General features: G+C 44.0%; 1 protein-coding gene across 7 annotated transcripts in view; it reads left to right on the forward strand.

The window, feature by feature from the left end:
- The window catches only part of BABAM2 (BRISC and BRCA1 A complex member 2), a 624,699-nt gene that overhangs the window by 211,573 nt on the left and 396,252 nt on the right, over positions 1–16,874 (forward strand). For all 7 annotated transcript variants that reach the window (XM_029592949.1, XM_029592948.1, XM_029592946.1 and 4 more), the window contains exons 5-6: positions 2,947–3,141; positions 8,330–8,404. In XM_029592949.1, the coding sequence (XP_029448809.1) occupies positions 2,947–3,141; positions 8,330–8,404 (270 nt within the window). The remainder of the gene's footprint in view (positions 1–2,946; positions 3,142–8,329; positions 8,405–16,874) is intronic.

The raw sequence follows: 16,874 nt of genomic DNA on the forward strand, positions 1-16,874 counted from the left end.
AGTTTTAGCTGGCACGTGGCAATTTTTTAAAAAGAAAATCTAGGGCCCGGAAAACCAAAGATGTGTTTCCATTTGGCCCTATTAGGTATTCCCACACGATACAGTAAGTAAAATGTGCAGCCAAGCCGCACATTTTACTTTAAGAAATTAGGGCCTACCCAAAGGTAGGCGCTAGTTTCTGCCGACACCGGGAAAGTGCACAGAAAAGCTGTAAAAACTGCTTTTCTGTGCACCCTCCGACTTAATATCATGGCGATATTAAGTCGGAGGTCCTGAAGAGTAAAAAAATGTTATTAAAAAAAAAAAAGTAAAATGGGCTGGCGGCTGTTGGGCCGAAAACCGGACGCTCAATTTTGCCGGCGTCCGGTTTCCAAGCCCGTAGCTGTCAGCGGGCTTGAGAACCGACGCCGGCAAAATTGAGCGTCGGCTGTCAAACCCGCTGACAGCCGCCGCTCCGGGCTAAAAGGAGGCGCTAGGGGCGCGCTAGTGTCCCTAGCGCCTCCTTTTGCCCGTTTCTACTGCACCACCTAATTTAAATACTGTATCGCACGCACAGGCGAGTGGCCTGTGTGCGTGCGCCGGGAGAGCGGGCGTTCGTCCGCTCTCCTGCGGACTTTACTGAATCGGCCCGTTAGTTAGGACATCTGAAAAATTCTCATTTAAATTATGTAAAAGCCAAAAAGGTCATGTGTCTAATGGACAGCGGGATGATTTCAATTTGGCAACTGCAGCTCAGTGGAAACAAAGTATCCCATTTACTGTCCACACTCACTCCTGGAGTTGAAATGAATGTACTACAGAGGTCAGCAGAGACGGAGAAGCTAATTTTACTCAACTTGTCACTGAAATATTAAGCAAAATTGTCACAATTCACAGTGTGATCATTGTGACCACCTGAAAAATCGGTCATTCATGAAACTAACCCAAACAGTTCACAGGGGCGAGTCAAAGAAGCCTTCAGTTGTGTAATTTTTTCAGCGTGCCTTTTTCATAGGTATGGTTGTTACTGTTTGAGTGCTAGCAGTTAGAACTGTTTTGGGATGGGAAGATTACTATGTTGCAGGAATACTTCAGATTATTCCTGGCTTTCTGAGGACCAAGCCCATACCTAAGATAGGAGTTTCAAGTGTCTTTTTGTGCAGGGTATTCTGGTTGTCCCCCCCTGAAGGGCATGTGAATATAATATACATGTTGTATGTGATTATATTTATCTCATAATGTTCTTTTTCATGCATAATTACTTTAAATGCATAATTTTAATTATGTGGGGAGGTCCAGAGGGGTTGGGCGATGCCAGGCTGTAAGGTTTGCCTAGGGCGCCTAACACCCTTGCACTGCCCGTGTGCGGGAAAACCCTTTGGGTTGATTGGGACTATGAAACCCAGCCCAGATCTGAATAGTAGGCAGATGTGCTCCAGAAAAAGCAGAATCGGCCAGTCTGATTGAACAAGTCATATTTTTCAAGTGTACCGGAGCTCTACATAAGAGTTGCATGCTGGAATATCAGGGTTTGAAAGAGGCTCTAGATGCCTGTTTCTCTGCCGTCTGAGAACCTCACCTGATATGAATATTCTGGTGGTGGATGGAAGAGATGTTATTTTATTTGTAGCCAGCACTTTAGCCTATCTTGTTCATTCTAAACCTGAGAACTGGGACCCAAAGCTGGATCTCAGAAGACATGTGGGTCATCAGATAAAAAGCCTTCCCACAACCAGAATGCAGTGCAGTGTGGTGCTGGCTTTTAAACCTTAAATATTGTCTGTATGCATTGCATCACCTGAAAATCTGAGTTAAGCTTTCAACATTTACAACGCTAAAATTTGGCGGGGAGGGGTGGAATTAAAACTGACTTGATTTTGTGGTGTCCCAGGATTCTGTCAATGTTTTTCTGAGCACTGAGCCTAAAAGATTGGGATCTAGTGGTTAGGGGGCAGTGCTGTGTAACCTTAGAGCTCTCAAATTCCAGGATTATAATCCCATCTCCAGCACTCATCATGTGACCTTCAGCAAGTCAATGGGCATCCTAGGCTCAGTCTTTTTCCTGGTCCCTCTCTCTCTCTCTCTGGCCTCTCCTCCCAGTAGTTTCCTTACAGAAATCTTTCATATTACCACCCAAATTTTACCACCTTCACTTAAAATCGAATTATTTGGATCATGTAGCCAAGCCGCCCAACACAAAAACCATACTATTTTACTCATGGACCACCTTCCAAATGGAAACTCATCTTTGGTTTTCCAGGCCCTATACTTTCTTTTTAAAAAATTGCCACGTGCCAGCTAAAACTCTCTGCTCAGCTTCTAGTGCTGTACAGTTACAGAAGGAAGTCGCCCATTCCAATCTATTAGCCCTCTTCCTGTAAGTGGCACTAAGCAGGGGTGCACCTAAAAAAACTTTGCAATGCTTGTAGCTCTTGGATCTTTGCTCATCATATCCCCACCAGTGGCTACTCTCCTACACCTTGCAACATTTGCATGTGCAAGGCTGGCTCTCTCCCACTTGATTCCCTGAAGAGCGAGAATGCACCATCTGTGTCCAGACATACGGCAGGCTGGGAATGGGTTTACATAGCAAGAAAAGTAAGAATCCCAGTGTGGCAGCTGAGAAAGCTGTAAAGAGTTAAAAATACTGAAACTGCATTTGGAAGTGAGTCTCGTTATGTACTAGCATGTTTTGCTCTGAAAGAGAAACAATAACTTTATTTTTAATCTTCCTTCTCCTCTAGAATAGATTGTAAGCTCTTGCGGACATTTAGCTACAGTGTCACTATTCAGAAATCCTTATTTTATTGGCACTTCGAAAACAACTTAGAAATTATTTCACTTCTACAGATTTTTGTATGGTGCTGAAAGAAAGAAGACACTTTTTTTTTTTTTTTTTTTTAAATCATTCTAGGACTAAATAAGAATAAGGTGGCTGAAAACTGAATTCTTTCCCCTCTGTTTTAGAGCTTAGCTGCCTGGAATCCGTCTGACCCAGAGTGCCTGCTGCTGGTGGTGAAAGAGTTGGTACAGCAGTATCACCAGTATCAGTGCAGCCGGCTCCGGGAGAGCTCCCGCCTCATGTTCGAGTATCAGACGCTGCTAGAGGAGCCCCAGTACAGGGAAAACATGGAGATCTACGCTGGCAAGAAAAATAACTGGGTAAGCAAGCTGCTGTTTTCACACAAAATGTAACGCTGCAGTCTTTTCAGAGACTAATTAAGTTGTTTTGCCCACTGGGAGAATTTTGGCAACTGAGATTATACATCACTGAAATGTAGCATTGAGACTGGGACTAGCATTTCTGCACTTCTAAAAAGCATCTAGAAATGTTTTTATGTGAGTGAACAGGATCTTGGTTTAACATTTCATCCAATGGATGCTACTCAGTGGTGTAAATTCATACTAATTCATAACTGAGGCACATTATACTTTTTGCTTCTGTTCCAGGGATAGTGAGCTACAGTCCTCGCGTGCCAAACAGGCCAGGTTTTCAGGATATTTACAATAAATATGCATGAGGAAGCTTCGTATGCACTGCCTCCATTCTATGCAGATCTATCTGTTGCATATTCATTGTGGCCTCTATGTGGCACTGGAGAACTGAAGTTCTCCATCACTGTCCTACTCATTCATGCTTTGAACAGCATGCACCCATGCACTTGTCTTTGAATCATCTTTAAGTGGATGAAAATTACCCCAGCTTTATTTATTACAGCAGCTTCACATAACATTTTTTATTACCACTCTCACAGGCCTAAGGATGGCATAATACACAGTCGCTAAAATCATCTCAGATAGACTACAATAAAGTCAAACTAATAAGTAGCCAAGCTAGTGAGATGGCTGCCCATCAGCATTCAGCTCTGGGAATGCTTCTGCTACGGGAGTGTAACAGCCATCCCATGCTGTGTATGCCTCACTTTGCCTCAGTCTTCCCTAGACTAGTACCATGATCTGAGTAAACGTATTGAACCTGATGGGGCTTCCACATACACAAACTGCCCAGCCTGATTCTGCTTCTGTTTTGACATGGGATCAGAGCTCAAGCTGGCATTGCTGCAGACAGAGGTACCAGTGAAGACCATGTGAGCCATCAAATCATAAATAATTATTGGACAGACTTAGGTGTTTTCACAACCTAATTCTTGGGGAGAGCAACATGAAACAGACTTTCATATTGAGATGTGCTAGATACTTCCAGGGGTCTCAGACTGGCCACTGTCAGAGACAGGATCCTAGGCTCAATGGACCATTGGTCTGACTCAGTGTGGCACTTCTTATGCTCTTAAGTATGAACTAGCAGTCATTTCATCAGTTCAGGCATTTGGGTTTGTGTAAATTGCTTATTTCCATATAAATTCTGCTTTCACCTATGAGGATTGCTATCCTACTTAAGAGAAAAGGACAAGCATCCCCATCTTTTCATGTGCAGTGCTAGTTGTATGTCTAAACCAGGAGGAAATTAAAGAAACTCCTTCCAGTAAGGTAAAATGACCTTCTCCAAGTCAGGGTGAGCAGGCCCCAGGGATAGGAAAGCATATGTGATAAAGAGGAAATCCTCGTTTCCTTCTCATGCTCTGAGTACATGAGTTGGACAAGCTGCATTTCAGGTTTGTAGAATCGAGTTCCGTTTATAGACTGTGTGTATAGGGTCTTAAAGCATATAACAGTTTATGTATTTGTTTCATCACAGAAATACAGTAAGCCTTGTATAACCACTGCAGGATTCTAAATAAGCACCCCTTTCTGCCCTATTCAACTTGTCTGTGAACCGGGGGGGGAGGGGGGGGAGGGGGCTTCTGAAAGCCTGGAGGAGAGCAGATGTAGTCTGCTACACAAACGTGGGGAGGAGGAGGAGGCTGGAGACTGCAGACCCATTAGCAGCGTACACTATTATGGAAAAATACCGAAGAAGAAGATAGGGTACCACCTTGAGCCAAGTAGTGAACAGGACACCAAACGGCATAGTGTCACACACAGAATATCCTGCCAGTCAAACTTGATTGAGTTCTTTAATGGAGTGGCAAGAATGGTAGATTATAGAGGTGCCTTAGATGTTGCCTATCTGCATCTTGGTGAAGCTTTTGACGCTGTTCTGCATAAAGGACTGTTAAGTAAGCTAGAAAGTAGGGAAGTAGGCCTGAAAGTTGTAAATTGGGCCAAGGACTTGGTTGAGAAGCAGAATGCAGAAAGTGGTGGTAAATAGTCCACTCTGGTGGGGTTCCTCGGGGCTTGGTACTGAGATCATTTCAATATCTTTTATAGCGACATTGCAGAAGAACTTGAGGGAAAATATGTGAGAGTATATGTGAGAAAGGTGAACTGTGCTGGAAGGTGCGAGAAGGCAGCAGTGCCAGTAGGTCTGAGAGAAGAGAACAGTGTTGGGTATGTGTGTGTGCATGTGAGAGAGAGAGAGAGAGAGAGAGCAGTCGGGAATGGGGAGAGGAAATGTATAGGAGAACTTGTGGTGTTTGGGAATATGAAGGGGAACAGGACAAAAGCCAGGGAAGGGATATCATCTCTACAATCCTGGAACCTCTCCCCATCCCTCTGATCCTGAAATCTCTCTTTCTCTGACCCTCCCTCCCCTCTGTCTCTGATCATCTCCTTCCCCTCTCCTTAGTCCCCTCTCCCCATCCCCAAAATCTGTTCTGCTTCTTCTGCCTTCCATCCTTAAGATTACTTCTCCTTGAGCAAACAGGACAGTAGTCTTCACACATGGGTGACATCATCCGATAGAGCCCAGCACAGAAAACTTCCGTCAAAGTTTCTAGAAACTGTGACTGGCACACAGAGCATGCCCAGCGTCCACGCAGGGTCCCTCTTCAGTCTCTCCTTTTCCACGAAGCTGTCGTCTTGCGGTGGTGGATCTCGTGCTCTTTTTTTTCTTCAGAAAAAGTTTTTTTCTGCCCGGGTCCCTCTCCATTCCTCCTGGCTTTTAGTTAGCAGGCAGCAGGGTAAGTTTTTGCCTTCTGTGCGGTCGATTCCCGGTGACATTGTCCCTTGGTGTCTGCCAGTCATTGACTGTTCACCCCTCTGTTTTGCATTATGGTGTCATCGAGTTTTCATTGATGCCCCCATTGCCCTCAGACTATGTCCCTCACAGATCCACACAAAGTGTGTATCCTTTGCCTGGGGGCATCGCACGACGTTTGGGACTGTGGTTTTTGTAACCAGATGACCCCCAAGGGCCACTGTGCCTGCCTGGATGAAATGGAGAAGCTGTTTGGATCCAGAAAGTCCGAACCCTTGACACTGACATCGGGAACATCAACACTGAAGGGGCGAGGGGAACCGATGGACACCAATCCCTCAGTGTCCACCCGTTCTCTGTGGAATCTAGTGGAGAGAGGTGCCAGAGATCGGCCTTCATTGGTCTCCTCTCACTCAAGTACTTCTGGATCGTCTCCTTAGTCCTTGGCGCCGGGGAAAGATCGGGCCGAGCACTGTTGGATGTCCTGGAAACATCACCAATGGTCTCCATCTTCACATGGTACCGGGCTTGGGCTGGCACCGGCTTCTGCCATGATGCCCCGAAGTGACCCCGTGGCGTGGAGGTATCACCCTTCATCGAGGCCAGGGGTCAAAGGCATTCCCTACTCTGCTTTCTTTCATCCCCAAGATCTTTTCTTCCCTCCTCTATCTTCAAGATACTTCCTCCTTGAACCTCAGATTCTTTTTCCATCCCCAAAAAAGCAAAATAAATTATACAGACACACAATTGTGTTTGGAATGCCACTTTATTTTTCAAGTGTAAGAAATGTACATAATTTAATATGCAAAATATGCCACAATCACCACAGAATCTACTTCTGAATTGCTCCAGGAACTCGGGGTCTATGGTTGTACCTTGGCAGTATTATGCTGTTATACTTGATCTGTATTGCTACACCATGGGGGCAAGTTTCAAACCATCCACAGTGGGACAGAACCTGCGAGTACGTTTTATTTGCGGGCTTTGCTCCAGGTCTCAAAATGCAAGTCTGTATGTGTGCTTTTTAGCTTTGAAAATGACCACAGGCCTAAAGGATGCCGCATCACTTGCATCTACTTCACACAGAGATCTGAAAATGATCTACGATAGTAACTTTCAAACGGGCGTACATGTGCACATTCGTCTGCTCGTGCCCAGGGTTGCAGCCATTTTGTACCAAACGTGCATAAATGTGCACATTATAAAATAGCCTGACTGCGTGCATATGGGCGTGCAATTTTAGGTGGACGTGTGGCTCTGTATGCAAATACCACTTCTACCAGATAAATGGGGGGGTTTTAAGACATGTGCGCTGCCGCCGTTGCTAGTTTTCCCAGTTCACTCCCTATTCGCCAAGGTAAGGAATAGGACTTCCGAATCCCCCTCGTTTAATTGCCTGCCTTTTCCCCTGTTAGCCTTGCCCCTTAAACCCCCACAGATCTGCCTATCTATCTTTATTTTATTACTTACACGTTAACCATAAAGTAAAGTTACGGGGAAGGGGGACCCCTGCGTGCCCCTGTGTGCATGAGTCTTTATGTGCCAATTTCCGTGTGAAATCCAGGAACGCCCGTGACCTGCCCAGACCACACACTGCCCCTTTTAGGGAATTTTTCATTTGTGCGCATAGCGGGAGGTACGTGCGTGTGCGGGCGGCTTTCAAAATCCACTTGGTGTGCGCCAGGCCTTTAAAATTCACCTTTACGTGCGAACCTTTCCTCCTGCAACCTAAGCCTGTCCCCAGGGATGCAAATGAGGGAGGCAGTTTTCAGATGGCCAATTAATTAGGGGTAAAACTCTCTACGCCTGCAGAAATTGCTTTTAAGATAGAGCTCCTTAGGAATGGCAATTACACACCTTTTCTGAAAATACGAGCTCAGATGGTTCTTGATTTCTTTCTTCCTCTGCGGATCCTAATTCTAAAGGGTAAGCTTTGGTGTCACATCAGTATTTGCTCTATTTTGATATTCTTTAAACTTGCTCGTACTTTATTCTGGCTATACCAGTTAGATCACTGCTCTGCTCATGCTATATTCACACTGTGAATGCACCCGAGACAGAGCGGCTTCTGAATGGACAGCACAGTTACATCGAAGTTTATTTCTGTTCATAGCCTTTGGGCCTGGCAGTGTAGCAGGAGTTCTGAGAACATCTGGGGAAAGCAAAAGGGACATACAGATGCTGTTTATGTAGCTAGATTATTTAGGAAAACAAAAGTTGCAGACTTCTGCTTTTAAGCTTTTTGAAGTGGTTACAGAATTTTCCATGAACCTCTACAGCCTGGAGGTTCTGACTTTTGCTGACTGTGTAACAAGTTCCCTGCTCTGTGCTGAGTCTCATTGCTCTGCTTTGTTTTGTTTTCTCCCTTCACAGACTGGCGAGTTTTCAGCACGCTTCCTCTTGAAGCTGCCGGTGGATTTCAGCAATATCCCAACCTACCTTTTCAAGGTAAAAATGTAGAAACCCCCCCCCCCAGTCCTTCATAAGGTTTAGCATTTTGCACACCAGAAGGATGTCAGAGACTATTCCGCAAACACTCCAGAATCCCCAGACCGCAACACGCAGCTACACTCCAATTACCCCCTCACAAAACTACCAGACTCGACACAACCAGAAAACGTGCCTTTGCCTTAGCTGGCCCCTCCTGCTGGAACAGTTTGCCACCTGACCTTCGTCAGGAACTATGCCCAAAAAAATTCAAGCAGAAACTTAAAACATGGTTATTCTTAAAAGCCTTCACATAAAGCAACCACCTTCACTTCCAGCTACTCCCCCCTTGCTTCTCCCTGAGACCAAACTTATGTAAATTTGTAATTATGCATTATCCTTCGAGTTACATAATTTACGCCTCTCTAATATCTCTATAAAGTTGATGCCTAGTAATCTATTATAACTAATGTATTTAATGTATTTATCATATGTATTAACGTTAATATATTCTTCTTAATTCTTCCTTTATTTTCCCTCTCCCTCCCCTTCCCTGTTTGCATTCCCTGATCCAATCTTTCCTTGTTATAATCTCCTAATGTCCTTTCTAAGTTGAATATTAATTGTAAAGCACTGCCGCTATTTTCTATCTGTTCCAGCGCTGCTGCTAAAGTTTTGTTGAATGTACACCGACATGATGTTACTAAACGAATGTCGGTATATAAAGAACCTCAAATAAATAAATAAATAAACTATTATTTTGGTAGCTGTTTGTGGTGTCCTAGTAGTCGCACTGGTTCTGGAGAACACTGGAGTGACTGTAGTTTGTGAGGCCTTTTTAAAGGGCCAGCAAAAACGATGCTGGTACTGCAGGAGCTTTCAAGACCTCTTGTTCACATGTCAGGGTTGCTTGAGTGTTTAGGTCTGCGAATGCCTCTCCAGAACGTTGGTCACCCAGGCATGAGCCGTCAGCATACGAGTTCAAGCAGATTGCCCAGAGGAAGATGGAATAGACTCCTTTTCTCACTGTTAGCAAGCAGGGTGCCCTTTGTGTGAACTGGGCCTCTTGAAAGTAAAAATAACTTGTAAAGCAGAATCCTCTCATTGTTTTGGCTACAACAAGAACTTCACAACAGAGCTGATTTGTCTATGTATTCAGGGCAAGCATACCCCTTGCTAATGGCTAATGGCTCTGCTAGAGGACTTGCACTGCATGGGAAGATGGCAAATGGGATCCAGAGTCTCACAGTCCTGTGTCTAGTTACATGCCAGACATGGCAACGTTTCTACAGAAGTAGCAAACAGTAGGGATGTGCATTTCATTTTGTGTTAGTGCGTGCAAGCATGCTTAGCGCCTACTAAAATGAGTGTGTGCAAAACTGAATGTATTAATATGCATACTTGTACATTTTGTGCTTGCAAAAGCAAAATGTACACATTGAAACAGAACTGCATGCACTAAAACAGAATAACAAGAAACGGAGGAGGGAGGGGGGGGGGGAAGAACACAGAAGGAGGGTGGTTTGTTAGTTTTTGGAAGTTTTGTCAGAGATTCCAAGTGTTAGCTTTATCTTCTTTCAGGTGCTGGGATGGTAATAAAAAGGCAGTTTTTTTAATTGGATAGAGGTAAAATTTGAGTGCCCCTTTTACACGTGGGTCTGAATTTTGAAAGCAAACAAGCATATGTAGTGAATTTTCAAACAGTTTCGTGTATAAAAATGAGCATGTACGTGCATAAGAAGTTTGTATTTGCGTCATTGGTATTTTATAACAGTCGAACGTATGTGTGTACTTTACATTTCAGGCCCACATATACGCGTATAAAAAAAAAAAGGGGGGGGGTCTGGGGCAGCACTAACAGTTATGAGTGTAAGTTGCTATTTTAAAAGGCACGCGCGTACATTTGGCAACCTGTGTACTTCTACACCTGCTAATTGGCATAATTGATATTACACTTGCTTACTGGGCATTATTGGCTAGGTGGGAAGTCTGGGAGAACTTGGGAGAGTTCAGGCTGAAGAACAAGTAGGGTTTCAATGATCAGGGGGGAAGGACTGAGTGAACTGGTGGAGTAATTGGTGAACTGGTTAATTTCAGTTATGCGCACATGTTTTAAAATATGCCAACTTCTACGCATAAATCAGGTTTGCTTAAGTCCTACTTTGTTTTCAGGTGTAAAATATATGCGTGTATATTTTAAAAGTTGGAAAAGTAGTCGCATTCGGTGTATTAAAATACTCTTTCAGTGCATTGCATGAATTTGGGCATAATCATACATATGCGCATATGTTCTGGGGTAAAGATATTTTATGGTAGTGGTGTAAGGGAGGTGATGGGGAGGGGAAGGATTGGTGTATGTGTGTTGGGAATGGTATAGGTGGGGAGGGGGCCAGATATAGGGTAAGGGGTGTGTGTGTTTTGCAGGATGGTGTAGGTGAAGGGTGTTGGGGAATGGCGTAGGTGGAGCAGTGCATATGTGTCAGGGAATGGTATAGTGGAGGGTGCGTGTCTGTGTCAGCAGCGTGTGTATGGTGGCAGAAGATGATGGTGTCAGGGAGGGCATGATGAGTGGTGGTGATATAGATATGTTTGTGTTGGAAGGGTAGTGGTGTGGAGGGCTAGAGGTCTGTATGTGACGGTGTGGGTGGGTTTGGTGAGTGAGGGGGGTGCTGCAGTAGGTTGAGGGTGTGTACGGGGATTTGGTGTTGGGATGTGTATGTGCGTACAGTTTCTACTTTGTCCCCCTCCCCTCTGACATGCTCCACTTCGTACCCCTCTCCTTCTCACTTCTGCGTTGCTTTGCAGCTGATAGTGGGTGCGGTAGTTGCTAAGTATGTGTGTGTGTGTGTGCTCTTTACTCCTCTCCCCTTCCCTTGCACTCTGCGGTTCCCCCAGTGTGTGTGTTGGGCGGACTGTGTGAAGGAGGGTGGAGGTGGGGCGGGGAGGGGCAAGCTGATGGTGGTGATGGTTTCTGGAGGAATACTATGCCAGAAAAACAATTATTCTGCATCTTTGCATAATAACATTTTTGGATAAGAACGTAAGATGTTCCATGATGGGTAACACCAAACTTCCTTCTCCAACATTGGCCAACTGGGTCACTAGTGTTATGTACCTGGCAGATCTCCCAGAGTAGATCCATTCCTTGCTGCTTGCTATTAAAGATAAGGAGTGGCTTTTCCAGGTCTACCTGGCTAATAATGATTTATGGAATCTTCCTCCAGGAACTTGTCCAAAACCCCTTTTATACCAGTGCTACATGCTTCGATCTTATCCTCCAACAAAACATTTAGCAGCTTGATTGTACATGGTTACAAATCTGCTACGTGCTAGTTTTATGGTGTGTCCCTGTAACACAGCATGAACGGTCTTTGGCTTGCAGGAGGACAGAGTAGACTGGACCCCAGCTATTCTTCTACAGATGTATTATTTATAGGCAAATTAAACAACGAAGAGCCCATTTACCTTAGCAGGACTAGAAACAAAAATGCAGATAAGTAGCATTAGCAAAGCTCCTGCTTCCTTCTCCTTGCATGTGGGGCCTGCTATACTCTCTGGGGCCTGCTATCATATCCTTCTCCCTTCACCTTGCATCCAGGATTCCCTTGTGGGCTGCCTTATGGTGGCACAGGCTAAATGCACTCCTTTGCAGTCCCCTAGTCCTTCTGTTTTTTGAAAGGGTAAATAACTGTCCCCTATTTTCTACCCCACTCATGATTTTATAAACTTTTTATGTGCTCCCCAATTAATACTCAGGTATTGAAGTTCTGATTATTATTGTGTTGCCCATTTGACTAGCCAGTCTAATATCTGTTAGCATTTTGCAGTTTGTTTCCTCATCCTGGCCAGGCAGGCAGTAATATATTCCCACTACTATACTCTTCCCTTTTAACCTTGGAGTTTCAATCCATAAGGATTCTAGAGTGGTTTCCTGAAAAACATTTATCATGCTGGACTTTATGCCATCCCTAACATCGCCCTCTGCCAATTGTATTTGCCTTATGTCAATATCATTTGTACCCTAGTATCACAGTGTCCCATTGGTTATCCTCCTTCCATTTGGTCTGTATCTTCCTCCTATCTTTTTCCCTCCCCTCATTTACTGTTTCCCTGCCCTCTCCAATTGCTTCACTCTCAGACTGTCCTTCCCACCTTTATCTCACTCCTCAAAGTCCCTCAGATCCCCTCACTCAGTCACATGCCACAACAATTTTGATTCTCTCACTCTCTCATACACACAGCATACAGCCTTTCCAATCTGCGCCCCCCCCCACCCCACATCCCCTCACTCATTTGCCCTCCCTTCCAATCTCTTCATTCCTCTTGCCCCTCACTCTGCTTCCATTCACGTCCCCCATCATCCCCTCACTCCCTTGCTCCTTTCCTAGCTTGGTCACCAGTGGCAGAGGTGGAGGGAGCCTGGGAAGCCAGCGCGATAAGCAGCAACCTGGCCAGAAAGCTGACATAGCCAGTAATGGTAGAAGCAGTGGGGCTGACCGGCGTTCACCTCGTTTCTCTTCAACCTTGGCCATTAAACCTCATGGTTTTCTGAACTATGCCAGAAAATTGCTCAGGATTCAAGGCCGTATCCTGGCTCAGGTTAAACAGCTCCAGCACACTCTGTTCTGTTTCCTCTGGGCCCTGGGTGGCCAGAAATGATCTGTGCTCTGCTCCGTTTCTGCAGGAGAGTTGGAACTCATTTATTCCATTGGCTTTATTCCAATTTCTTGGGCCCCAGGAAGAAGGTAGCAGAACGCCGGTCTGGGCTGTTCCACCAGAAATCTATCCCTGGGTAACAGACAGACAAAGACTTAGGTTTTGGGTACTTGCCAGGTTTCTTGTGGCCTGGATTGGCCACTGTTGGAAACAGGATGCTGGGCTTGATGGACCCTTGGTCTGACCCAGTATGGCATGTTCTTACGTAAAGGGGGGTGCATTAGCACAAATTTGAAACCTTGACGACTGGATCTACCGCTCATAAGTTTCAGACTTGCCCTAATTCAAACCCATTTTGTGTCTGTTCTTTGTTCTGCAGTTTCTGCTTCAGTAGAACTGAATTAGGGAGCAGGGTGCTTCTCTGCTCTAGCTCACCCTGTCTTCTCCTCTTCCCTGCAGGCTGCGTGTAGGGGAGAGGCTGGAGCTTTTCTGCCTTTTATATTCTTAAAAGAAGTGCCGGAACTGCACCCCAGGCCGTTCCCTCAGAAATTAAGCCCTGTGTAAATAAATATACATAAATACAATTATATAAATTCATCAATAAAAACTACGCCTTCCTGTCCCACCCAGAAAGAAGGAAACACTTGTATCTTATCCTGTAGCGTCATATGAGACTTTTGTTACTTTCCATTTGTTTATTCTTCCATCCTGGCCCTTGTGCACTCCCACATTTTGACTGTCTAATGCAAGGATGGACATTCTCTGATCCTCTAAGGCTCAAAACCAGTCAGATTTTCAGGATACTCATAGACCGTAACTTTCAAACTGGCACGCGGACACGCTTTGGCTGGCCCACACACACGGCCATTTTATAATTTGCGTGCGCATATGCAAGCATGTTATAAAATAGCTTGGCTGCTCACACATGTGTGCCCAAATTTAAATGGGCACACATTAGGTGCACAAATCCCAATCCTACCACATAAGGATATTTTATAACGGGCCCTCATCCATACCATTGTCAGTTTCACCAGTTCATCCACCAGCTGGCCCGGTTATGAGCTAGGTCCTCTGGAACCCCCTGGTATGATAGCCTGCACTCCCACCAGTTACTCCAGATCCTTTAAACTCGGCAGAAATGGCTAATTTCTTTTATTTTTTAAGTTACACCTCCCCCGTAGCAGAAGTAAATTTAAGCGCAGTGGACATGGGTGTGCACTATCTCTTGGCTATGCCCAGTGCCGGTACGAGGGTGTCCAGCCGGCCTAGGTGGTGACATCATGATGATGTCATATTCCTTCATATTCCCCCCACCCCCGAGCCACAGTGCCCGCATCACCAGAGCTCCCTTACATCGCTGATCGATGCATCCCAACGTGTGAGTCCTACAATTTCAAACCTGCTGCCTGACTCCTTCGTGTTAAAAAGAATACTGCCCGGGGGAGCGTAAGAGTTGGTGAGAGAGAGACGCCCCCGATTGAGCCACCATTTTGGGAAGGACTACCTGCACGGGACCGCCGAGAACTGCTGTAATACCTGGGAAGCCGCGAGACCCGTGAGTGGAGGCGTGTCTGACGTCATCATCCAGCGTCTGCTGGATATAAAATCACACAGCAGACTGCGCACTGCCTAAGCTGCGCGCCACCAAAGGAGCGCGCGGCTTTGTCCGGCTTAGTCCGGAGAAGGCCGGAGAAGTCGCCTACCCCTTTCTTTGGCTCAAGATAAATTGGAACTTCCTGAGTACTCCCTAAGATCTATGGGGAGGAAAAGGAAAGTAAAAGCTTTCCAATATCGCCTATAACACCTAGGGGCCCCATGGACGAACACGTCGTACGACGGATCGAAATTTCACCAAGAGAGGACATTCAGGAGGAGCAGTTTTCTGCTTCACTAAGTCCGGGTGAAGGACCTTCATTTCCTCCACAACCTAAAGTGTCAGTTCCTGAAGGTTTTCTACAATTGGAAGTGGGCAGTCCATTAAATGGAAAAGACCCAGCCAATTCAGGAGAAACTCAGATAAGTAAACATTTACAAATTATTGGAACAGGATTGTTCAAAGGAGAATCAGAGAGACCAGAGCAATGGTCACTGGATCCTCCTGACAATTTAACTCTGAAAGATATATGGAAACTGACAGCTACTTTGAGTAATAATGTTTTAAAAATGAATGATTCTTTGTCTAGCATTGTTAATTCTAATAGTCTACAGATAGAACAACATAGAAAGGATTTAAAAGGCTTGAAAGATGAAGTGGGGAAAGTAACAACTAAGATTAAATTACTGGAAAATACTGGGGTGGCCCAGATTAAAGATAGCCTTTCAATTCACAGAGATTTAGAAAATTATGAAAATATGTTGAGGTATAAAAATTTACACTTGGTAAATTTTCCCCAAACTAGGCTTCTTTCGCTAAGTGAAATGTTAAAAAAAAATACTGCAGGGAAATATTACAATATTCAGAGAAAGAAGTACCTGTGTTCTCGAAAGTCTTCTACTTCCCCCAAAAACTGGAGGGGTGGAGGAGGAGAACCCAGATACTTCAACTATTGGAGTGTCTACTTTCCTAGAAGAATCAATTGATATTATACAGAATAGAGCTACTTTATTTGTATCTATGCTGTTAGAAAGTGACAAGGATAGAGTGTTTAGGGATTTCCTTAAACACAGAGAATTAAATTTTTGTGGGCAATGGATTTTAATGTTTCCAGATGTGTCGGCTACCTTTTTTCTTAATACCCATCTGTATGTTATATTAATTTTAGGGGGAAGAAATATAGTTTTGTTGACCCGTTACAATTAGAAACTTTTATTACAGATAAAGACATAATTGGAGGAAATAATACAGAAGGTCAATAGAAATCCTTTCTCTCTCTCCCTGCTGTTTTGTTTTTTTTTTTGTTTATTTTTATTATAAAATAAGATCCCTCATAATATGGGTTATGTAATTGAGATGTATATGTTTATGGAAGATATATGTAGTATTGATAACATCAAATTACTTCTTGATATTTTTGTTTAAAAGATTTAAATGAAAATTCAATAAAGATATAAATAAAAAAAAGATACTTTTCCGTTGCAGTGGGCTACCGATTACCTTTGTCTTGCACCAGCCCTGGCTATGCCCCAAAATGCCCACACCCCACCCAGACACTCCCCGTTTTGAAATCAAGTGAGTTGTGCGCACAGTGGGAGATATGCACACATCTGGGCGGATTTTTAAAACTTAGTGGGTGCACGTGAGCAAGCCCGACTTGTGTGCACATCTCCTGATTTTGGTGCGCACTGGGCTTTTAAAATTCACCTTTTAGTGAATGTGCATAAGAGACTTTTTGTGGTGTTAGAATTCTATGCAAATCTATCTTGTGTATATACGTTAGGGTTATCCTGAAAACCCGACTGATATGTGTCCCTTAAGGGCTGGAAGTTTCCCATCTATGGTCTTATTTTATTTAAACTTTATTTATTTAAAGAATTTTATATACCATTATGTAGACAAAGTCCGTCTTTACGGTTCACGCTTTCAGTTAAAACGAGAAACAGAAATACAATTTCTTATAATTATATATATATAACAATAAATTAAAACTATAGAAGAGCACAACTAAAATTATGAGACTAAAGGGTTACTACAAAGCTAAAAAAGACAAAAGAGCATAGCATATAAAATCAAAAAATAAGACCAGTATAGCAGATAAAATAAAAAATTAAGAACCTGCTCAAAAAGCTAAAAAAGTGTTTTCATGATACCATTATTCTCTCTTGCACATCTGTAAATGCTTGTCGGAATAACCATGTTTTTAATTCTTTCCTAAATTGCTTCTTGTCCTGCTGCAAT

Source organism: Rhinatrema bivittatum, chromosome 3, assembly GCF_901001135.1.
Source record: "Rhinatrema bivittatum chromosome 3, aRhiBiv1.1, whole genome shotgun sequence".
Taxonomy (NCBI): domain Eukaryota; kingdom Metazoa; phylum Chordata; class Amphibia; order Gymnophiona; family Rhinatrematidae; genus Rhinatrema; species Rhinatrema bivittatum.